General features: G+C 61.4%; 1 protein-coding gene and 1 long non-coding RNA gene across 4 annotated transcripts in view; both read left to right on the forward strand.

Annotated features, from left to right (window-relative positions):
* Window positions 1-10,182, forward strand: part of SCARB1 (scavenger receptor class B member 1) — a 53,370-nt gene extending 43,188 nt beyond the window's left edge. Inside the window, exons 10-13 of one of the 3 annotated variants that reach the window (XM_028528213.2) lie at window positions 1,749-1,800; window positions 2,625-2,771; window positions 6,309-6,437; window positions 9,371-10,182. In XM_028528213.2, the coding sequence (XP_028384014.1) occupies window positions 1,749-1,800; window positions 2,625-2,771; window positions 6,309-6,437 (328 nt within the window). In that variant the 3' untranslated portion in view covers window positions 9,371-10,182. Of the gene's footprint in view, window positions 1-1,748; window positions 1,801-2,624; window positions 2,772-6,308; window positions 6,438-6,768; window positions 6,779-9,370 lie in introns of those variants that run through there. The other 2 variants (XM_036014961.1, XM_036014960.1) reach the window with 2 other exon arrangements.
* A 9,994-nt stretch (window positions 10,183-20,176) lies between these two features.
* On the forward strand, window positions 20,177-21,599 carry LOC118497884. Its single transcript, XR_004900396.1, has 2 exons — window positions 20,177-20,372; window positions 20,461-21,599. It is a non-coding gene; the product is annotated as an uncharacterized LOC118497884 (long non-coding RNA).
* The last annotated feature ends 910 nt before the right edge of the window (window positions 21,600-22,509 follow it).

Genomic DNA, 22,509 nt, shown 5'->3' on the forward strand with positions numbered 1-22,509 from the left:
GCCTGAGAGCGGCAGTGGGATGACAGGGGCCCGCCTCCTCCGCCCCGCCTGGCCCTTCCTGGGCCTCCGGAGGCTCTGCTTGGAGGGTTGGTGCTGGCAAGGAGTGTGGGCTATGGAGGGTGCCACCGGCCCATCGCCCTGTCTGGTAGCTCAGATGCGCCTGGGCGGCCAGGTGACAGAGCAGAGGGCGGCCCGGGTGGGGACGGGCCGAGGACCAGCCCTGCCCAGCACCAGGGTGAGGGGCCCAGTGAGGTCCCATCTTGTGCGGTTTCAACTGCATTTTCCAAAACTGGGATTTTTTTAACACGAGCGCTTTCCGTTGTCACGCGTCAGGAGTGGATTCAAATTCTTGACAAACGCTGCTCAGGACAGCAGGACCCCTGGGGAGAGGGATTCTGCCTGTGGGGGGCCTCCAGCTGCTCCGAGGACCTTCCTGGGCTCCTGTGTCCTGCTCTGTCCCTGTGGCTGGAGCCCTGGTTTCAAGGGAGCCGGCCTCCACCGCAGCGCTTGTCGCCACCTGGAGGGCAGATGAGGAACAGGCGTGGGGAAGGTCTGGGGACGCAGCCGCCCAGAAGCAGGGCTGTCCCGGGTTGCCAGGAACTTCTGTGCTGTTGGCTCCCAGGAGCTCTGCCTGGCGGTAAGACGCCACTTGCATTGAACTCCCAGCAGCTTTACAAATGCGGATAAAAGAGGCCAAAGTCTGTTTCCAGAGCTCTCCCTGTGGCTGACAGCAGCCACATGAGCTCACGGCACAGCACGAACCTCTCCTTAACAGGTGGCCAGAGAGTCGTGGCGAGGATTTGGCTCTCCGCACTGTGTCTGGCCCCCGGCCCCCGGGTGAGCGCCACCCCTCTCTGGACAGGGGTGCCGGCCAGCAGGTCCGGAGTGAGGGAGCTCGGAACAGCCGTGCCCACTGCGGCATTTCCTAACGACGGCTGTGACGAACTCGGGGCGCTGTTCACACGCTGGGCATTTTTCTAAGCACGCTGTTCATGTTGTTCAGGCCTCACTCGAGCCCTGTGAGGAGGAGGCACAGAGAGGGCAGGCAGCTGCCCGGGGTCACACAGCGAGCTAGCGAGCGACTCTGTCTGGTCCCTGAAACCAAGCTCAGGCTGGAGGACTGGATGGGAAGCTCACAGGGCCCAGCATGGGGTCGTGTTCCCCACTGTGATTCATTCCAATGAACGGATCCAAAGCAAAATCAGCAAAGGAGGAGACCCCTGGGGTGGGGAGGCTGGGAGAACCGGGCTCGGACTCCCCCGGGGAGCCACGCAGGCCCCACTACACCCGCAGCAGCACGTTGAGACAACGTGTGTGAAGTGCTGTCCCCAGGGAAGCCCACGAGAGACTCAGCACCAGGGTGTTTATCGGGGGGCTGGTCACCTAGGCCCCCTCTGCCTGGCAGGCCCCCTGAACCCCAGCCCCGCAAGGACAGCAGGTGTCAGCCTAAACCACGCTGTTCGTCAGCTGGGTGCGTGGCTGTTCTGCTTCCAACAGGAACGAGGGGCTGTCAGCCAGGCTGCACGCAGCCCTCCCCCTGCGGGGGGGGGGGGTCTTCAACTGGAAAAGGTCTCGTCTGGTTGTCTTGTTTACCCTGCCAGGAAATACCCGTCCCTCCAGCCTGCGCCGATGGCGCCCTTGCTGTCAGAGCCCGCCTGACCCTGGAGCCTGGGACAGCGCGGCCAAGCCCGCCAGCCGGAGAACTCCCTGGCCAGACCTCTCACGGGCTTTGTCTCCCTTTTTTCCAGGCAAACTGGGAAGATTGCGCCGGTGGTCTTGCCGCTGATGTGGTTTGAGGAGGTAAGACCACCTCGCTGTCCCTGCACTGGGCTCCCCTGGGCGTGGCCTGCGGTACCTCCGCAGGGAGCACGGTGGGGGCGCCTGAGGCTGGGCCCTCCGTGGAGGCGGGGGCTGGGCGGGGGAGCCGGACCGTGCGACCTGGAACAATCCAGTGGGAACTTTCCACTCTGCAACCACGTTGTCAACCACTCCCCCCCTCCCTCCCTTAGCGGGAAGGACCGGATTCAGTGAGTCCTGGAACTGGGACGGCGCCACCCTGGGGGGTAGTTTTTTTATGGTAGCGTGACCACTTCTCCCAAGACTAGGGAAGTCGATTTTCTGGGTGTCAGCTTTTCCCGTGAAATTTCTCTCTCTTCCTGGCCTTGCAGGGTTACTTCCGCATTTTAAACGGGGGGGGGGGGGGGGGCGCGGAGCAGGCAGCCTCCGAAAGTCAAGTGCTCCGCGCAGTCTGGGCTGGGCTGGTGGGAGGCCAGGCTCTGCTCCACGCAGCCACTTGGGGTCGCCTGGTCCTTCCACACTGGGCGCCTGTCCCACTGGAGACCCTCAGAACCACCCCCGTTCAGTGGGTGGGGGAAGCGGTGGAGAGAATCCCAGGGACAGGTTTTTACCAGCCAGGTGTGGAGGTTGTAGCATCAGTGTGCCTGCGCCCCATTGGCCAGAATGCGATCACATGACCCTGTCAGCCGCGAGGGAGTCTGGGAAATGTAGTCTCTTGGTGTGGCCCTGGAGGAAATGGAGACCGCCTGCAGGCTTGTGGGTGGGGAAGGGTGCGGGCGCCACTGTGTGTGGCCCCAGCCCAGGTGCCTGTCGTCCTCCCTCCCCAGAGAGGAGCCATGGAGGGCGACACGCTCCGGACGTTCTACACCCAGCTGGTGCTGATGCCCAAGGTGCTGCACTACGCCCAGTACGTCCTGCTCGCCCTGGGCGGCGTCCTGCTGCTGGCGCCTGTCATCTACCAGATCTGGAGCCAAGTAAGTGGTGGCCGCAGCGTGGCCCGGGCCGGGCGGCCCACTGCTTGCCTGCTCGGGGAGAGAGGGGCTTGGGTGGGATGGCCCGGTCGTCCCTTCCCGCGGTCCCGGCAGACGCCCGCAGCCCGGAGCTCGCCTCGGGCAGCGCCCGGGTCTCTGCCGGACCAGGGGAACTGTCGCTGGGTCCTCGCTCCTCCTGCGTCCTGCATGGCTACATCTCTGCCTGTCCTGGGAGGCCCGGGGACCCTCCCCCAGAGGGGCTGCTGGTGGGCGTCGGTGACGAGACCTGCTGCTCGAGTGGCTTGTCCATGGAGTTAGCACCGGCGGGTGCCGGGCTCTGTCGGGGGCAGCGCACCCAGCGGCAGGGGGCGGGGCTTGCGTTCCAGGCGGGGAGATGAAGACCAGGTAAACACAAAAAAGAGCGTCACTGACGAGACAGACGATAGAAAACGTGAGGCGCTGTCCAAAGGGGACAAGCCTGAGCCACGTGCATGACTGCAAACTTGTTTTCTTTTTTTTTTTTTAAGATTTTATGTATTTATTTTTGGAGAGGGAAGGGCGGGAGAAAGAGAGAGAGAGAGAGAAACATCAGTATGCGGTTGCTGGGGCCTGTGGCCTGCAACCCAGGCATGTGCCCTGGCTGGGAATCGAACCTGCGACACTTTAGTTCACAGCCCACACTTAATCCACTGAGCTACGCCAGCCAGGGCTAAATTTAAGTTTTCTGACAGCCACGTTAAGTAAAAAAATCCATTTTAATCATGTTTTATTCCACCTGAACATACCCCAAATATGACCATTCTAACGTGCAATCACTATAAAAATAGAATGACTGATTTTTGTAACTTTTTTTCTGTGTCAAGTCTTTGAAATCATTTCACTCCTGCAGTGGGTCCGGATTTGGACTTGCTGCATTTCAAAGGCCCCCCACGGCCGTCTGCGGCTCCCAGACGGACAGCGCAGTGTCCGGGGTGGGGGGCTGGGGACAACCGCAGACAGAGTGTGGGCAAAGGCAGAATGTGAGCTGGAACGCAGAGGCCGAGGAGGCTCTTGGCAGTCGGTCACAGAACGCATTCCCGACAGGAAGGAAGGGCCAGGGCCAGCACCCCACGGCAGGGATGGTGGGGCGTTCAGAAGTGACCCCGCAGGGCCAGGGTGGCTGGACGGGAGTGGGCGGCGTCTGAGGGGGGGCAGGGGCGGGGGCAGGTCACACAGGGTGAGCAGCTTGGAACCGATTCCTGGGGGACAGGAAGCTACTGGAGGCCTGGTCAGCTGCTGTGTGAGGGGCAGAAGCAGGGGCCAGCGAGGAGCCCCGGGTGAGCGAGGGGGGCGGCTGGGACCAGGTGGGCACAGCTTGTTTTTGGAAGGGAGCGTAGCTGGAGAAGGCAGCAGCCACCCGCTAGGGGTGGGAAGAAGAAAGAGGCAGCGACAATACGCGGTCTTGACTGGATGCCGGGCATCCTCCCCTTCGTGACGGTTTTAAATGTTATTTTTGGAGACGGGAAGGGAGGGAGAAAGAGAGGAAGAGAAACATCAACGGGAGAGAGAAACACTGATCGGTTGTCTCTCGCACACGTCCCAACCGGGGACCGAACCCGCAACCCAGGCCTGTGCCCCGACTGGGAATGGAGCCCGAGATCCTTCCCTTTGCGGGGCGACACCTGACCCACGGAGCCACACCGGCTGGGGCTGAGCGGCTGCCTTCTTCCTGAGGCACCGTGCACAGGCTGGGGGTTCAGCAATGGCCAGCACGTGAACCCAGAGCCCCATGGTCATGGGCAGGGCCGACGGGAAGCAGTTCCCGCAGTCACACGGTGATAGGCCCGTGACCGCGGGGCTCTGGGGACATGGCAGCGGCAGGTGTGGGGGGAGCTGCAGGGACACCGCTCAGTCACAGGGAGCCCTGAGCAGCCATTTGGGATCCACGCACCAGAAGCCACCCTGGTGGCCCCCACCTTGTCCTGGGGCCCCAGGCTGAGGCCTTGGGGGTGGGGTGCTGCCCACTTAGCCCCAGCTCCCTGCTGCCCCGCCCCTCCCTCTGCCACGCCTGCTTTCTGCCTCAGCTTTGCGACAGCTCTTTCTTCCTCCCGTCTCTGGGGGCCCCTCGCTCGCTCGCTCACTCACTGGGAGGAGCCTTCCCATCCGAGGCGTTTCACCTGAGTCCTCAGGCCCTTCACCGACCGATGGCCTTCAAACTCCCCTCCCCTGGGGGACAGGCTGCCAGCCCTCGCCACGTGGTGGCCTCTGGTGTCCCAGCCCCCATGAACGTTGGGTGTAACGAGACTTCGGGGGTGGGGTGGTTTGTGCTCTGTCACGGCCCTGGTGACAGCCAGGCTTAGCGGAGCAGAAGGGAATTCCCTGCAGTTTCTCGACTTAAATTACGCTGAGAGGGTGGGAGGGACCAGAAGCGGCTGCCTCCCGGGTGGGTTTCCACTGGTGAAGATGCACACGGCCAGCACACAGCCACCCACTAGGGCTCCCGGCTGGTGAGCGGCTGGGTGCCGGGAGGAGGCCCAGGCAGCCTCCGCCTGCGGTCCCCACGGTCCCTCTGTCTCTCCCCTAATCGCCCACCATAAGGGGGGGGCCAGGAGGAGAGCGAGGACACCGCGTGAAATGCTGGCTTGGGCCCCTTCCAGGCCTTGCCCCCCAGCCCACTGGGCAACTGTTGTTCTTACTTATTTTCCCAAGACTAGCCTGCTGAGGCTCCGCCCCGCCCATTGCAGCTTTCAGGGGCCGCCCCTTAATGGAAATGTACCCCGTTTTGTAAGTTTCCGCTTCGGTGGGGTGAGGCCTTAAACGTTCCAGGCACTGTTTGTCCTGATTGGAAAAAAAAAATAGCCTCCTGCTGGAGAACTCACGTATTTTAGTTTCCCTTCAGAGAAGTGTTGCTTCTCAGGTCCTGCTTCGCAAAGAATCAATAGGTTTTTGGTTTTTTGGGTTTTTTTAATGAACTGGTCTTTTTTTTCTTTTCTTTTTTTAAGATTTTATTTATTTATTTTTAGAGAGGGAAGGGAGGGAGATAGAGAGAGAAAGAGAGAAACATCAATATGCGGTTGCTGGGGGTCACAGCCTGCAACCCAGGCATGTACCCTGGCTGGGAATTGAACCTGTGACACTTTGGTTCACAGCCTGTACTCAATCCACTGAGCTACGCCAGCCAAGGGCAGTTGTTTTTTGGTTGTTTTTTTTTTTTTTTTTAAACAGAAAAATCTGTTTCTGGTTGATTTAAAATGACCCCCCACTGGACCCGCTGATTCCTAGCCAATCCGCCCACCTCCATGCCTAGATTTTCCAGTGGGCGAGCTGGCTTCAGCCCGGCCTGCCCATCTGGCCAAGCACGTGTCCTGAAGACGCAGGCGTTTCTGTCTCTGGTGACGGGCAGCTTCAGCCCCCCCTTCGCAGCCCCCTCCCGTGGTGGTTAGTGGTGGCGGGCTCTAGGATCCCGCGCCCTCCCCAGTGCTCTGGGAAATCCAAGAACCGGGTCCAACGTTTTCCGTGTGGCTGCAACATCAACTACAAACTAGCTTGGTTGTCTTCTAGGAGAGATGCTATTTATTTTGGAGTAGTGATAAAAAGGGCCCCAAGAATAAGGAGGCCATGCAGGCCTACTCTGAATCCCTGATGACCCCCGCCGCCAAGGGCACGGTGCTGCAAGAAGCAAGGCTGTAGGTGGGTACCAGGTAACGCCGCCCCTCCCCCTGCCCTCCCCTAGCGAGTAGAGAAAACCCCGGCCGCCCGGAAGGCGCGCGCTTCTGCAGCCTGAGCGTCGCCCGGACTGTCGACGGACGGACCGCAGACGGAGACACGCCTGTTTGTGCCTTCGGTTTCCAGGGCAGCATCTTCCCCCGGGACGCCCGGGGTCCTGGGGGCTGGTGTCGGACCTGCAAGGCTGCGGGGTCGCCGGGTGGTGCAGGCCAGCTGCCGCTCCCGGCTCTGGGGCCGCCGCCTTCTCCGGGGATGTTTGCTAATCGGGCAGCTCCTTCCAGACCTCCTGGTGTAGGGTCCAGAAGGGGCCCGGGTGCCTCCATTTCCACGGGCCCCTGGGGGGGGGGGGCTGAGGGAGAGGGGTCCGCATGAGACCGGGGGCCTCACCTGAGCGCCGGCGCACGTCCGGGACTCGGCCTGGGGGGAGGACCGGCGGACTGAGCGGAACGGTCACGTGCGCACGCGGAAATGAAGACGCAGCCACGAGAGGTCGCCCAGTTACATCCGAATCTCTGGACAACCGTGGTTTTTAGGACAAGTGTGTCCCGCGCGGTTGAGGAGACGCGCTCGCCCCCAGAGCCTGCCCCGTAGTGTGAACCTGAACATGAAACTGAGCTGGGCAACCTGGTTTCACCTGGCACCCTGGCACGGGAGCGGCAGCCAGCGGTGTGGGAGCCCTCTTCCTGGGCCGCGGGCCACCGCTCTGAGGTCTCAGGAGGGCAGAGCATGGAGCCCGGGCCAGCTGGCGGCCTCCAGGGCACTGGTCTGCCAGGGCTGGAGGAAGAAATGAGACAGAAAATGCCAAGTGGTGGGCGTGGGGCATTTGTGTGTGGGTAGGAGCTGCGGGTTGTGCAAGGGGCTGAGGAGCAAGGGGAACATGGGGGACGGAGAGGGGACGCCTGTGCCCTCCCACCCCCCTGTGGGGGCTCCTCTTGCAATCTGTGAGTGAGAGGGCGGGGCCCAACCACTTCCCAGCCAGAGACAGCACGCCCCCCTTCCTTCCTCTCCCGAGGAGCCCTCTGGGACACCTTGTGTGGGCAGTTTGGCTGCAGTGGCAGCCCCAACCCCTTCCCGCTACAATTCCCTCATGCAGAAACTTGCTTAGTGTTCTTGGGGCGCAGTGGCGGGGGCACCAGGCTGAGGTGGGGGGCTGCTGGCTTGACCGCAGGTGGAGCTGGGGGCCAGGAGGCCAGAGCCTCACACTGCACCCCCCTTGGACAGAGCCCGGTTGTCTGCCAGCCCCTCCCTTCCCAAGTGAAAACTTCTGGGGTCTCCTCTTTCTTCGGCCAGCAGAACCCCATTTTCAAGGTCCTGGGGAAGTGCTTGGCTTGCAGAGGTTTCACTGCCCTGCCTTCCGGAGGGCGGCTCCGCCTCCCTGCAGATGATGCCCGGTCCCCCCAGTCACGTGTGCTTGGGGCTTTGGTTTGGGGGGATAGGCACCTGGGAGTGGCCAGTGCTTTGGGGGACCTGGAGTCTCTGCAGGGCGGCTCTGAGTGCTGGCCGGTCCGGTCGCTGGGGAGGCCCTGCCCCGGGGCGTGGGGTGGTCTGCCCGGCTGCCGTGCTTGGGAAAAGCCAGGAGGTGCACCTGCACCAGCCCAGTGGGGCCGTTTTACGTGAATGGGAGAAGGACAGCTGGCCTGGGTGGACGCAGCCGCTCCGGGAGGGGACGTGGCTGGGGCAGAGAGCGCAGCCCGGCCTGCCTGAGGCCCCTCCGGCTCGGGCCAGCCCTCGGCACAGGCCCCTGCCCCTTGCTCGCCTGCCCGCTCTCCTCCGCCCCGTTCCCAGTCCTGGTCCCCACCCCCCAACACAAGCGGAAGGGGGCAGGCGGAGGGGCCGCTTCACCTCCCCGCTCCCTGAGGGCTTGCCATGGGCTGCTGGGGAGAACAGTGCCCCCTTTCTACTTCTGAGGGAGGCTTTCTCAAGTCCAGGCTGCTCGGGCCCAGGGGACTGAGGGGCTGGCCCCCCCGGGTGTCCCGCCCTGCCTCTGTGGGGCGGCGTGCGTCACACCCTCCCGCCCTGCCCCGGCTGGACGTGGCTCAGTGAGGGAAGCCGGGATGCGTCCCAGAAGCAGGGGGCCGGGAGACCTAACCCCGCTCTGTCCTGCCCACGGTGGGGGGATGGGGGGTGGGGTGGGTGCGGGGGCCCTTGTGAAGAGGCACGGCGGGGGGGCGGCATTTAGGGGTTTCCTCCGAGCACGGCTGCTGGGCCCGGAGGCCTCTGCGTTCTTCCGGGGAAGGAGGGCCGTGGGCTTAGGGGATGGGGAGTTGCCCCCAATCCTTATTTTTAATTTTTTTTAAGTTGAGAAACTCGTTTTTAAATCTAAACTAGGCAAATCGCAACACTCGAGTCCCCCTCACCTGCCTCGGCGGCACTGCCGACACTTCTAACGGTGACGGGAAGGCTCGTCTTGTGTCCTGTGCCAGCCTGTCTCGGTGGCTGGTGTTGCCACATGGGCGTCACCCTGCGACTGGCCTCCCCCGCCACAGTGTCCCGTCTGGGACAGCCATCTGGGCCGAGGACCATCTTGTGGCTGTTTTAGAAATGCTTCCTCCCGTGGATGGGCACGCAGGGGGTCCCGGCTGCGCTGTGTTGGCGGTATTGCGCCCAAGCCCGTGCCTAGCGCTGCCCCTGCCCCTCTCGTGGGATTAGGCAGGTCCCTTTGGCCCCAGCCTCCCCGTCTCTGACATAAGACGATGGCAGGCGAGCCCCTCCGGAGCCGCCCAGCGGGGTCTGGAGGTCACTCTGGCCCGTCTCGCCTCGCACCGGACAGACGCGGAGAGCCCGGGGCTTTCCGGAGGCTGCGGGGACGGGGAGGGGCGGGGAGCAGCGTGGGGCCGGGGTCGGGGAGGCCCGGTGGCGGGGCGTGGTGTGGTGACCCAGCACCCCTTTCTCCACAGGGTCGGGAAGATGCCGAGAGCCCGCCCAGCCCTGCTGCCCCGCCAGGCCGGCTCCCCAGCCCCTACACCCCGCTTCTTCAGGACCCCCCAGCCGGCAGCCCGCCTGCCCCACCGCCTGAGCCTCCGGGTTGCCTCACACGCACGTCCGCACGCTGCACACGCCCCCGGCACGTGTAAGCACACGCGTGCGCAGGTGTACACACACACTCAGGGATGGAGATGCTGCCCAGGGGAATCAAAGAAAGAGACTCGCCAACAGGACTGTTCTGGAACCTTCTGTCCCAGGCACCCACAGGCCCGTGGGCCTTGGGTCCTCTCTCTGGGGCGAGCCTGTTCAGCCCTGGGACCGCCTCTCCCCAGCGGCCACGCCATCGGTCTGGAGACACTGCAGCCCCTGGGCGCAGCCAGAGCCAGTGGGCAGGGGCCATGGGTTCAGGGCCCGGCTGGACCCAGAGCTTGGGCCTCTCTGCAGCCCCCCGGGCTGGGGTACAGCCCCTTCCTCAGGTCCCAGAAACCAGCGTGAGGGAGGGGACGCCCCGGCGGTCTCTCCAGCCCCTGCGGGACTCTGGGGCCCTTGCCTGTGGCCAAACTGACATCTGCCCGTCTGCTGAGCCAGCCACTCCCTGGCTGGGGTGGCGGGAGGCTCTGCCCCGAGCAGCCCCTGACCAGGGCCCTCCTCTCCAAGGTGCCGGGCCAGAGGCGGGGAGTTCTGGTCTCCGGGGCGAGCCTCTGTCTCTTTTCTACTGGAAGAAACATGAGTTGTATCATCTTTTAAAAATAAGTCACTATGTAAGTAATAAACTTTTTTAAAAGCAAACAGTGGAGTCTGGGGCAGCCTCTTTGTTGGTGGGGCGGGTGGGGGGCGGCTTCCCGTGGCGGGCTCTCTGGAGTCAATGGCCCCTTTCTGGAAGCGGCCACGTGTCTCTCATGGGCTGGGCGGCTGACCGGCCTCTGTGTTTCACAGCGTCAGTGCGGTGTGGGCTCACACTGTCCGTCCGAGCTGCACGAGCGCGGCTCCGGTGCAGAAAGCGTGGGCTCCGAGGCCACTGCAACCACCACTCAGGGACTTGGCCGCTTTGGCGCAGACCCCGCTGGGCCCTGTTTTCCATGCGTTTCTGTGCCAACCGAGGGGCCTGTGGGGTGCCGTTCTGGGTTCCTGCCTTCTCTTGTCACACAAATGGCAGAAAAGCAGCGGGTAAGGGAGTGGGTGGGAGCCCGCGGGCCTGGACTTGTACCTAAGCTCTGCCTCTTCCTCGTTCTGTGATTTCAGGCAAACTCACCTGACCGCTCGGTGCCTCAGTTCCTCCGCCTGCAAAGGGGTGGTAACGGCACCCACCTCTTAGTGGGGCCCGGTGAGACTCGGGGAGCTCATGTGCGAGCACACTCAGGGACTTAGAGCGGGTGCACAGGAGAGGCCATACAAGCTTGCCACCATTATTCAGATCTCTGAGGGTTACTCGTCCTCGTCTTTTTCCATCCCCGTTGGACACTGTTCGCCGGTCCCTGTCTTGGACATTGCCCCTGGCTCCTCTGCCAGTCACCTGGTCCTGTGCGCAGGCTGCACGGCCTCCCAGGCACAGCCGCTCACACCCGCCCTCCCCACGGGATGGCGGCGGTCTCCCGTTTTCCCCCATTGCACACACACGCCATTCTCTTCTTCCTTCCTCTGCTGCGCCACGCTAGGCACTGCGCCAGGAGCAGGGGTGTGTCGGGGACCTCAGCGCGGTTGGACCAGTTTCTTTCGGGACTCGGGGTCTCTTGGGGGTGGGGCACCGTTTGCAACCCTGCGGCAGCGACGGCCCCCTCTCCACCCCCTGACGCCGCTGCTGGCGTCGGGAGCGTGGACGAAAAAGGGGCGGCTGGCCAACCCGGACGAGCTCAGGGCAGGCCCGCACCGCAGGTCTCACAGACTCAGCGACCTTGACAATAAACTCGCAGGACGGTCTGCACACGAGCGCTGCCGACCGAAAGCAGGTCACGGCAGGCAGGTGCGTCCTGGGCGGGAACCTTCCCCGACAAAGGTCAATCTTTACCCGCAGGGAGATTGCTGTGTTTTTGCATCTAAAATAACATACCTCTGAGAAATGTCAGAGTGATCTTTTCCAGAAGCTGCCCCACCCCGCCCCACCCGGGGCATGACCTCCCACCACAGTGGTGTTTGGTGCAAAGGCCCTCTGCGTGCGCCGTGAACATTAACGAACTACCCAGCGCCCACCCGCGGAACCGCAGGGTCTGTCTCCCCGTTTTCCTTTCATCCAACCCCAGACCGCCCCCCACCCCCGGCCTGTGCTTTCTCTGGCTCCCCTAACCTACCGCCCGAGGATTTCATGTGGCCCCCTACAGCTTCCCCTCTGGTTTTGATGTATAAAATAAGCTCTAAAACGGCCCTTCTCCAGGGCATTTTCTCGAGGCCTTGAGATGGCTCCCGGCAATGGTCAGTTCGGCTCAAACTGACCCAAACTTCTCTACAGGTCGGTTCGCCTCCTGCACAGGCAGGACGGGCTCCCCCTGGTGGCCAGTCGACGCGTCTGTGCACCCTGAGCCGGGCGGGGCCCCTCCTCCGCAGGGCTCGGCGGGCCGTTCAGGGGCCCGCAAAAGTATCATTTGTGTAAAAAACACAAGACAGACCCCGAACTTTCAGGCTGAAAAAACGTTTGTTTGTTTTTTAAAGATTTAATTAATTTATTTTTAGAGAGGGAAGGGAGGGAGAAAGAGAGAGAAACATCAATGTTCGGTTGCTGGGGGCCGTGGCCTGCAACCCAGGCATGTGCCCTGACTGGGAATCGAACCTGCGATGCTTTGGTTCGCAGCCCGCGCTCAATCCACTGAGCTACTCCAGCCAGGGATGAAAAGATGTTTTAAAACTGAATGCATTCACCCTCACACCAGCGCTACCGTTGAGGGTAACTTTAACACTGCTAAGGGAGGAGGTCGCTGTGCAGCCCTGCCCCGGGCTGGTGCCGGCGGCGAGGACGCGAGCGGCGTCGCCGTGAGGACGTAGCGTCCCCTTGTGTACGTGTTCATGTGATGACTAGCATAACCAGCCACGATGACGTAGGCAATGCTGTGGTGACGTAGACGTCGCCAGCCCTAGTGATTTAGCGGCACCTGGGTAACTAGGTAGCTGTGGTGACGTAGCGTTGACGTGATGACGTGTGACGTGACATAGTCCCACACGCCGCATGCGTCGCCATGCTGATGATGTTCTGTTGCTGTGGTGACGTAAGCCGCCCCAGGATACAGAGACGCTTTGACAAATCGGGCGTGACGATGATGGAAGAGGCGCTGCGGTGACGTCAGAGAACTGTGATTACTTGAAGAGGCGCCGTGATGACGCCAGAGACCCCGGGCAGGTCCTCGGGCGACGGGTTTGGGTGCAGGACCTCCCGGGATGTGCGCTCGTGGCTCCCAAATTCACTGGCGCCCGCCCCTCTGCCCTGCATGAAAACAATTCAGATAGTTACAGAGGGTAAACTTTCCCACTCAGTGTCCGTCCTCGTGGATGTTTTAAATTAAACACTTCGTGGGCCCAGAGTGGTCCAAATATGAGAGTGTATGCCATTGAAACACGGCACAGACTCTTGCAGTCAGAAATCGTAGCTTTCCCCCCTTGAGTGTGTATTTCCTTCTTCCTTCCCCCTAGGACTTTAACTAAATGTTGTATAATGTGTGCTTTCAAGTCTCATTAATCCTTCAGTGACTTCTCTGCAACAGGGACCTCTGTACAGACTGAAACGGACATTTAATGGTTTTTCTTGTGACCATAAAGGGTTGTTGGTTTTTTTGGTCCGGATTGTCCTTCAACTTCAGGCATCCCACCGGTCAGAACAATATCAGTGCGTCCCACATTTTGTTCCGTGTTGGGAAAAGAAGCAAACGTCACTGGAATGCATCTTCCTTTCATGCACATGTTAAAGCTGGCCAGGTGGACGTGCTGTGTGCGCCCGGGTCTAGGAGCTGTAACGCACGTGCAGACACAAGCAGTCCACCGCAGTCCGGGTCCGGAACCGTCTCGCCCCACCCCCCTACTTCCGTCCACTTTGCTTCTCTAGGAAAAGGCCCCAGGAAGACCCAGCCCTCGGCACCCAGATAGCTTCGCCCTCCCCAGAGCGTCACAGAAATGCAGCCATACAGTGCGCGGCCTCTGAGACTGGCGCCCTTCACCCACCATAACGACTTGGGATTCACCCGTGTTGTCACATACTATCAACAGTTGGTTTCTCTTTATTGCTGAGTAGAATTCCATTGTGTGCCTGTGCCCCAGGTTTTTAGCTCTTCACAAGTTGGAGTTTAAAATGTTTCCGGTGCTGGCTCATTACAAAAAAAATAAAGCTGGTTTAAACATGACTGTACTGGTTTTGGTGGAAACACAGAGTTCCCTTTGTCTTAAGTAAAACCCCCAGGAACAGGATGGCCGGGTCCGGGGGGGGGGGACTTGGGGCCCAGCCTCCCCAGGCTCTGCCAGACAACCCTCCCGGCCGCAGAGCCGGTCTGTGCTCCCGCCCACGAGGTCTGATGGCTCATCGGCGCCGTGTGCTTGCCGGCACCTCGGTGCTCTGTGCTTCAAACTTGTAGTCACTTGTTGCATCTCGTGGCAGTTGTTATTTGCATGGAAATGTATCTGGTAATGAGATGAATGAGCCTTCCTCTCCCCGCCAACCGGTTCAGGTGCATGTGCACGAGCATTACTCGTGGCCGGGAGGAGACTGATCTTGTCATGCATTTCCTTCTTATCTCTGCAGATGGCAGGTCCAGGAGGCTTGTTTACCTGGCTAAGTAGCTCAGAGTCTAAGCGATGTCCCTGATGACAGTGTCATTCAATTCTCGTTATACTCCCGAGTAATGAGCAAAAATCTGATGGCCATCTGTCATCAAGAAGCATGTTTACTGCTCCGTCAGCTGCCGAGCCTGTCTGACCTTTGTTTGCATTTGTACAGAAGCAACAAAGCGGAAACCACCGACGCGGTTGCAAAAGGATTACCCAATCTTTAGACCAGCTCTCAACACCAGTATCCGGGGGTCCAGAGAACCGGGGGGGGGGGGTCCCACGCCTGGCTGCTGCGGGGTGGGGGCTCCCGCAAGGGCTGGGGGCGTCCCCTGGGCCTGCTTGGGGGTCACCTACAAGCCCGAGGCTCACAGGAAGTCCAGGCTAGAGGATGATTTCCTCGAAACTCCTGCGGTCTCTCCCCTTGGCCAGCCAAGCCCAGTGTCCCCAGGTTCAGTTGGGCGACCGTGGGGAGGCTGGGGGACGTCTCTGGGTCTGAGCTTCGTCACAGACACTTTGAACTTGTGCCAGCAGCCCGACCTGCTCATGAAAGAGAAAAGGACACTCACCATAGAGCGTCCCACTGTGTGTGTCCCCAGGAGAGGCGGACCTGCCCTGCACACGTCTCATTGTGGGCATCTCTCTTCAGGGCATCTTTTAGGTTTAAACTGATTTGTGTTTCGGAGCCACCTGGGCTCCTACACCCGGCTGACAGCTCCCCTGGGCCTCGGAGAGGTAGAGACCGTCTGACCTTGTGCTCGGGCTGCCAGGGCCCGGAGGGGTTCTGCGCCCGGCCCAGCACGGCCCTGCTCGGAGGACTTCTCCGGAGTGCCTTTGACCCTGAGTCTTCTCCCCATGTCTTCACTCCACACCCCAGCCTCCCACGTACTGTGAGGCTTGGCTAACTTCGTGTTTGTCTTTCATTTGACTCGCTTTTTTTACTTAAAAGAATTTTCTTAGCCCAGACTGGTGGGGCTCAGTGGATTGAGCGTGGGCTACAAACCAAAGGGTCGCCAGTTCGATTCCCAGTCAGGGCGCCTGCCTGGGTTTCTGGCCAGGTCCCCAGTGGGGAGCGCTCAAGAGACAACCACACATTGATATTTCTCTCCCTCTCTTTCCCCCTCCCTTCCTCTCTGTCTAAAACTGAATAAATAAATTATTTTTTTAAAAAAGGATTTTCTTAAAAAAGCAGTGGTTTCTGAACACATGAGTCCGGTGGACAAGGGGTATTTGTTCCAGGATCCGCTCCAGTAAAGACACACGTGACTATGAGAGTGTGAAGTGTTCCCCAGGACTGCCGGACCCGCCCTCTTCAAGGACTGCGCCCCCACCCCTCACCCTTCCTGTGGAGGAAGGGCCCACCCCTTGTGGGAGGTACCCCTCCTCTCGGCCCTGGTCACCGCCGGAGGCCCGACACCAGCCGTGCCCCTTCTCCAGGAAGGCGCCCTGGTCACTTCTACTCGCTCCGCCATCCCCGTCTCAGAATTTCTGGGACCCTGTGTCTGTACCCGCGTTGATGCTAGAATGTTCTAGAATACCAAAAGCGGTAAACCCAAGTCACGGGGTCAGCCGCCGAAGGCCCTGGTACCTGCAAGGGCGCGGGGAACCGCAATATGCTCAACCCGGACAGCTACTCGCGCTGCTCTGTGTCCCTTCGCGCCGCCAGGTAGTCGTTCCTTCGACGCCTGTCTACCGAGGGCGCGCGGGGCACCGCGAGTCAGCCCCCCAGGGTGGCTTTATCCTCCTCCGGATAAAGGTGGGAATAAGCTCATCCCGCGCTACCTGCCCACAGGGAGGGCGGGGCGCTCTACGTTGGCGGCTCCTCGCGCTGGGCTCCGGGGCGGGGGCTCCGGGCCCCAGCCCACGCTGCTGGGCTTGTCCTGGCCAAGGCCGCTGGTCGCCCCGCTCCTTCCCCGGAGGCTCTGCCAGCCTGGCCCACGGGCACCGGTTCTCACGTGTGTCCGGTGCGGTCCGTTCTCTATGCAGCAGCCTGAGACGGTCTCTGAAAGTGGACGCTGTCACGAAGTTCACCCCTTGTGTAAGTGCGCGCGTAGCACGTCCCCACCCTGACTGTCAATCAAGTCCCGTCTCCGTGGCTGCTGAGAAAATCGCGCTCCACCGGCCCGGGCGCTGCGCTTCTGGGCAATTCCTGGCCTGGCCGCTTGGGGGCGACCTGTGCACACAGGTTGTTCAGAGTCCCGCCATCTGACAGGGGCTGCAGGTGACCTCTTAGGGTGTTCCTTAACTTGGGGTTGGTTGTCTCCTGAGGTCGCAGCCTGGCTCCAGGAACTTGTGATCTTAAGAAGCTTTATTTTATGCATGCTTCTGGCCATTTATTTTTCTGGGAACCGCTTTATTAATATTCTTTAGATTTTCAAGGGGGTTTTGACCCTCTCCGAGGGTCTCGTGGGCGAGAATAGCACCCGTAAGGTAAGAGCCAGGGCCGTGTGGTGCTGGCTCTCGCTCACCGTGGCACGGAGAGGCTGCGGCCTTGGGGGAGCCCCTGCCTACTGACCCCAGCTCCGTGGCAGCCTCCGGGCGGCCTGGGGGGTCTGGCCCCTCTCTGAGCCTCAGCTTCCCACCCATGGGAGCAAAGGCCACTGCTCCACGATTCTCTGGGGACCCCCGTGCGCGTGGAATAGAAGTGGACGTGCAAGCATGCTCTGCGGGGCTAGGACTATACAAAACATCTCAGGGCCAGGCCTCCAGCGAGCATTGATTAGACACCTGCTGTGTGCGGAGCATTTGCACGGCACTGGGGGTCAAGCTGTGAGCGTCGGGGTCAGTGTGTTAGTTCCTTTGTTCACTCGTTTATTCAAGAGTGTTTGCTGGGGGCCGGCCATGCATGTGTCACACACCCATATCGGGACTTGTTCTGGGTGGGGTCCCCAGTCGGAGGCGCTGAAACAAAGGTCCTTGGGCCCAGGGGTGTCGCAGGAGGGCGGGTGTCCCAGGAAGACCAGCAGGTGCTGGGTTTCGACCGTGAAGGCACAGGAAGGCAGGGCCCCAGGGGCCGTCGGAAGGGATCTGCTTGGAGCTGACAGAGCCCCGGCGCCACCCACCTCGGAAACGGAGGGGCAGACAAGGCAGGAGGGGGCCCTGCCCTCAGGGGCTGCATTCCAGGGGGGGGGTGACGGTGACAGGTAAATGAACGGGATGGTGACAGATACCTCAGAGAGCAGTGGGCGCCGGGGAAGAAAGAAAAGCAAGGTGACGCGATGAGAGGAGGTTGGAGGCGGGGGTGCTACTTAGTGACTGTTTCCAAAAGTGTCCCCTGAAAAGTGCCTTTTACGCTGAATCCTGAAGGATCTGAAGGAACCGGGAAAACAGGTGCAAAGGCCCTGAGGCAGCGACGCGCAGACCGGGAGTGGTGGGGCGTGGCCGGAGTGCAGTGAGCGCGGAGGGAGGCGAGGCTGGAGAGTTAGGCAGGCGCCACGCCCGCAGGCCCCGCAGTCCGGATCTTGAACGCGGTGGGAGAGAAGCCAGCGGAGGGTTTCGTGCCGGGGAGGGCCGGGATCGCTCTTGGTCTGTGAGGGAATCTCACCGCGGGCAGGTGTGGGTGCGGAGGGATCCGGGGGGGAGGAGATGCCTAAGTTTGCAAAACCCCCCTTGCCCCCTGCTTGTGCCTCGGAACCTGCGGAGCACCGGGCCAGGGAGGAGGGGAGGAAACTGAGGCATGTTCTTGGCCCCTCCTCCCTTCTCGCTTCCTAAGAGACTCCTCTAGGAGAGGGCGCTTCTCCTCGTTTTTCCCTCTCCGGGCCCCGCGAGGACCTGCTCTTTGCACTCAGCTCTCTGCTTGCTTGTGCTCGGCCCCCATCCTCAGGCGGTAAGGCCCCGAGGGCAGGCGCCGCCTGTGGGGTTACCGCTGCGTCCCCAGCGCCTGGGGCGGCGCCCGACTCCTCCAGTGTGCGTGTGAACAAGCCTCTGTCGAAACAGTGACCTGAGAGCGCAGAGTCGGCCTGGGTGCAGCTGCCCCTGTGCGCACCGCTCTTCCTCGGCCTGCTCCTCAGCGCCCCCTCCCTCCTCAGTCTGTATTGCGGGGGGGGGGGGGGGGGGCAGTCCTGCCCAGGGCCCGCCAGAGGCCTGGACTGCAGGCATGGCCACCAGGGAGGCAGGGCGGGCAGCCAGGGCCCACGGGGCAAAGGCCTGCACTCACCCGGAGCCGCTGGTGGGCTGAGCAGTGGTTTCTGGGCACATTAACGGTAAAAATGAAAACCTGCTGGACCGGGGCCACCCGAACGGTGCTCCCTTGTGTGTGTCCAGCTAACGAGGTCACGGCTCCCACCCGTCGGAGTGCCCTGAAGTGTGCAATGCCTGTGTGAGCTGGGGGGGTTGTAACAACGGAAAGAACAGCATCTGGCCCAGGCAGGGCAGGGTATGGGAATGGGAAGTGGTTGCGATCCCTTTCGTCTGGGGGACGGGGCGCTGGGACAGGACGCTCACCCCTGTCTCACGAGAGCGGCCCCTCGGTCTCACTGTGGGACTGACCTGAGCACAGGGCCCCGATGGCTGCCTTCGGTCCCTCGGGGACCAGCCCAGTTCCGCCCCAAACTTGAGACGCCCCGCAGATATAAAATCTCGGATGCTGGCCACGGTTGGCCCAGACAGGCCACAGCTGGGACCGCATATTCCCACTGTCTCCTAAGTCAGCCCCGCCAATGGCTACCCAGCGCTCACGCCCACCGCACACTTCCACTTGACACGTGTGCCTTCCTGGTAACCCAGGTAAGGGCTGTTATTATCCCCCCTCCCATTTTACAGATGAGGAAACTGAGGCACAGGGAGGGGAAGTTCAGAGCCCAAGGTTTTATGGCTGGTGAGTGTCAGAGTGTGGATTTGAACTCTGGCAGCCGGTCGGTCCGAGGCACGTGATCTCAGCCGGCGCCCCACGTGGCTGTGACTGCCGGGAAGCCAGGCCGTGGCTGGCCACCCGAGACTCCCACCTCTTCTCATTCCTTCCGGAGCCACACGGGGGGAGCCCGCTTCAAGGAGCATCGTTTCCAGCCAAGGGTCCAGGCAGGTCCTGAGGCTGGAGAATCTGAGGTGTCTGGCAGGCGAAAGGAGGCTGCAAGACTCGTTTCCCCCAAATGCAACCCGACTCCAGAATGAGGCCCTGAACACCACGCGAGCCCCGCCACTCCGGAGAGCTCCCAGCCCAGGACCACCCAGGCTCGGTCCCGACAGGCTGGGTGGGAGTGAGGGCGGTGGGAGCAGAGAGAGTGGACATTCCTGAAGGGAGGGCCTGGCTCTGCAAGGCCCACAGCTGGACTCCAGGGAGAGGGAGGAAGAGAGAGGGGAAGCCACCCAGGGGTTTTGATTAAGGTGCTGCTTTGGTGAGGACTGCTTTCTGACACCCCGAAGTCTCGGGGGACCGCCCCTGAGGGTCTCAGGCCTGCCTTTCCCAAGGGCCGTGTCCTGGAGTCTGGAGTCGTGGGCATCTGCAGATTTCAGGGCGCAGCCTTAGCCACAGCAAACCTGACGACATCTGGAAGTCTCCGTGGGGGCCGATGAGGGGGCCTCTGAGATGGAGCCGTTCGCTGTCTGCTCGAAGGAACAGATGTGTGAGCAACATTGGCCCCGATGCGCGTTTCTGCAACCCAGATCCCGTTCACCTCCTCGGCGCCCATTACGAAACGGGACTTCCACGCCCCCAGGGGCTCATCTCAGCAGATGGGTCGGCGGAACAGCACACGGCTGTGCAAGGCGGGAAGAAACTGTTGGCCGGCCCTGCAGCAGCTTTTCAGAACCGTGGGACAGCCCTTGGTCTCTGGATGCTCCGTCTGTTTCCGGGACCTGCCCCATCTGCCCTTTGTCTGGGCCGCAGGGATTGCTTCCGTTTTAGGGGACAGAGACCCGCCCCCCCCCCCGCCCCCCGGGACGTCGCTGGTCCTGCTGGGCTCCGTGGTCTCTGGCTGTGGCAGAGACAGCCGTGTCTGTGTGTGAGGGACGTGGCTCCTCCCACGCGGCAGCCGCAGCAGCCCGGGAAGGGGTGGGGCTCGGAGGCTAGAGCTGTGTGCTGTGTGCCCAGGGGGCCCGGATACACCACGCCCCCCAGGCAGGTCACTTGGACCCCTCCGCGCCCGCCGGGAGCCCTAACCCTGCCCCGTGTGTGTCTCAGGTCCAAGTGAGGATGGTAAAAAGGGGCGTTTATGCGCTCTGGGCTGAAAGTCATTAGAGAGGACTTTGAAATGTGTCACAGGGCAGTTCGGGAACAAACCCTAACATCCAGGACACAGTGTAAGTACAGAAAATCCCCGATCAACGTCACGAGTAGGTTCTGCTACTCGAAAGGAAACGATGTACAATGAGACCAGCTCCATCACAGGCTGATCGATACAGACAAGGGTGAAGCTCCTACAGCGTCTCATCAACATCAGAACAACAGGACCCTGACGGAAAGGACGTTATCGGTAACAGGACCTGCTGTATTGACCAGGGGTTTTTTGGCGCTGAGCTGTAATACCGTGTGTCACCAGGGGGTGTCGCTGTCAGACAGCTCATGGGCGTGTTTGCGCGTGTCAGTCATTGCGTGGCTATCCTGTGTGTGTAAAACTAGCTTCTTCAAGGGATGTGTGTAATCAGCAGAGGCGAGCGCAGACGCCCCCCAGAGCCAGGCAGCAGTGTGAACGCGCCCGGAGGGCCACGTGTTTGGTCGCTGAAGGGTAGCGTGGCTGGAGTGCGTGCGGGCCAGAGGGAGGAGGCGTGCCCTGCAGCCAGCTTGGCGGGACAGCCGGTGGGTGTGGGCGGGGCTGGCTGGTGCTGTGCCTCCCCCTAATGCGACACTTGAACACTCCGAAGGCGCACAGTTGACACCGTCCCTGTTAAGACTGCGATGAAAACATGTTGAAGTGTGAAAGCGTGGCTGTTGGGCCCGAGGTTAAAGCAAGCAGCGCTTTGTGCGTCGGTTCCGGGCTAATGGCACCGTCCCTCGCGCTCCGCCCGGCTGCCTCTCTGTCCTCCCTTGGGTCCGCCCACAGCCGCTCTCCGGGGCGCGGACTATTGTTGCCGAGTCCGCCAATGTTTCTGTTTCATTTTCAGAGGGAGATGGCTTTTGAAAATGCAAAATCTACTGATTTTTAATTACTGGCACCGAATTCCGATGAAATAAAAGGCTATGCCGGCCGATGGCAGGCGTCTCGGACAGGACTTGGTCAGTTTTCGAGCTGTCCCCTGCTGGGGAGTTGTGCGATTCAAGGGTACGGATCCGCGGCGCCACGCCCCCTGCTGGAGCTGTGTAGGCGGGTGCTTTTCCTCAGCCTGATTCACTGGATGTGTTTCTCTTCTGCAAAAACAGGATTAAACACCATACGCTGGGGCTTATCCATGGTAACAGCTGAGACTCTAGTTTCTGGAGTCAGAACGGGATGTGACTACCAGACCCGCTACTTACTAGGCTGGGTGACCTCGGGCCAGTCACTTGACCTCTCTGAGCCTGCACATCCTCATCTGGAACAACGGGGACAATAACAATGCCAAGGTGGGAGCTGTGCGTGGTGTGCACAGCAAATCCAGCTTCCAGCTTCTGGGAACCTGGGAGGACGCCACTTCTTGGCCCTTAGTGGTTGGGTGGGATCACGTGATTCGTTCTGGCCAATGAGCTGAGAGTAGAACATCTATCACTTTGAGTTCTTGGGCGGCTCCGTTGAATTGCAGAGGTAAGAACCTTCTTGAGTCCTTTCCCTCTCCCTGGGGACTGGCAGCACCAGAGATGGTGGCTGCTCCGTCCCCTTGGGCCCCGGGAGGAGGACTGCGTGGAGCATAGCCCACGTGAACTTGTCAGAAATAGGTCTTAGCTACTTTAAGCGGCTGAGCCCTGGGGAGCTGTTCTTTTGCTGCAGTATAACCTGGACTGCCCAGACCGATACAGCTCACCTCCTGGAACGTAGCGGGGACTCGGGGGAACACGGCACTGGAGGGGCTGGCGCGGCATCCGGCTCAGAAAGAGCCCTCAGTAAACGAGAGCCTCCTTCATGAACTCCACAAATATCCATTGAGCACCCAGGCCTCGCCAGGCCCTGCTGTGGGCACGAGACAGACTGGTGAGCAGAACAGACGCTGGTCCCTGATCCCTGACGGAGCTTCTGTGCCAGCGACACGGTGGCCGTCTCCTTCCGCAGTCGGTGCGAGAGGAAAACGGAGCCGTCGGCTGGTTCTGGGCCCGCGGTGGAGGCAGAGGCAGGCGCTCGGGCCCCGTGGTGGCAGACAGGCAGGCCTGGGGAGCCGTCGTCTTCGGAGGAGGCAGCAGGAAGGCCGTGGGAGTCGTGAACGGTTCCGGCCAGACCGCCCCAGGCCGCCCTCCGCGACGTCAGTCTCGGAGTCCGGCCTCCGGCGCCAAGCGTGGACCTGGCCCGGGAGCCGGTACAAGAAAGACACC

Source organism: Phyllostomus discolor, chromosome 13 (assembly GCF_004126475.2).
Source record: "Phyllostomus discolor isolate MPI-MPIP mPhyDis1 chromosome 13, mPhyDis1.pri.v3, whole genome shotgun sequence".
In the NCBI taxonomy this organism is placed as follows: Eukaryota; Metazoa; Chordata; class Mammalia; order Chiroptera; family Phyllostomidae; genus Phyllostomus; species Phyllostomus discolor.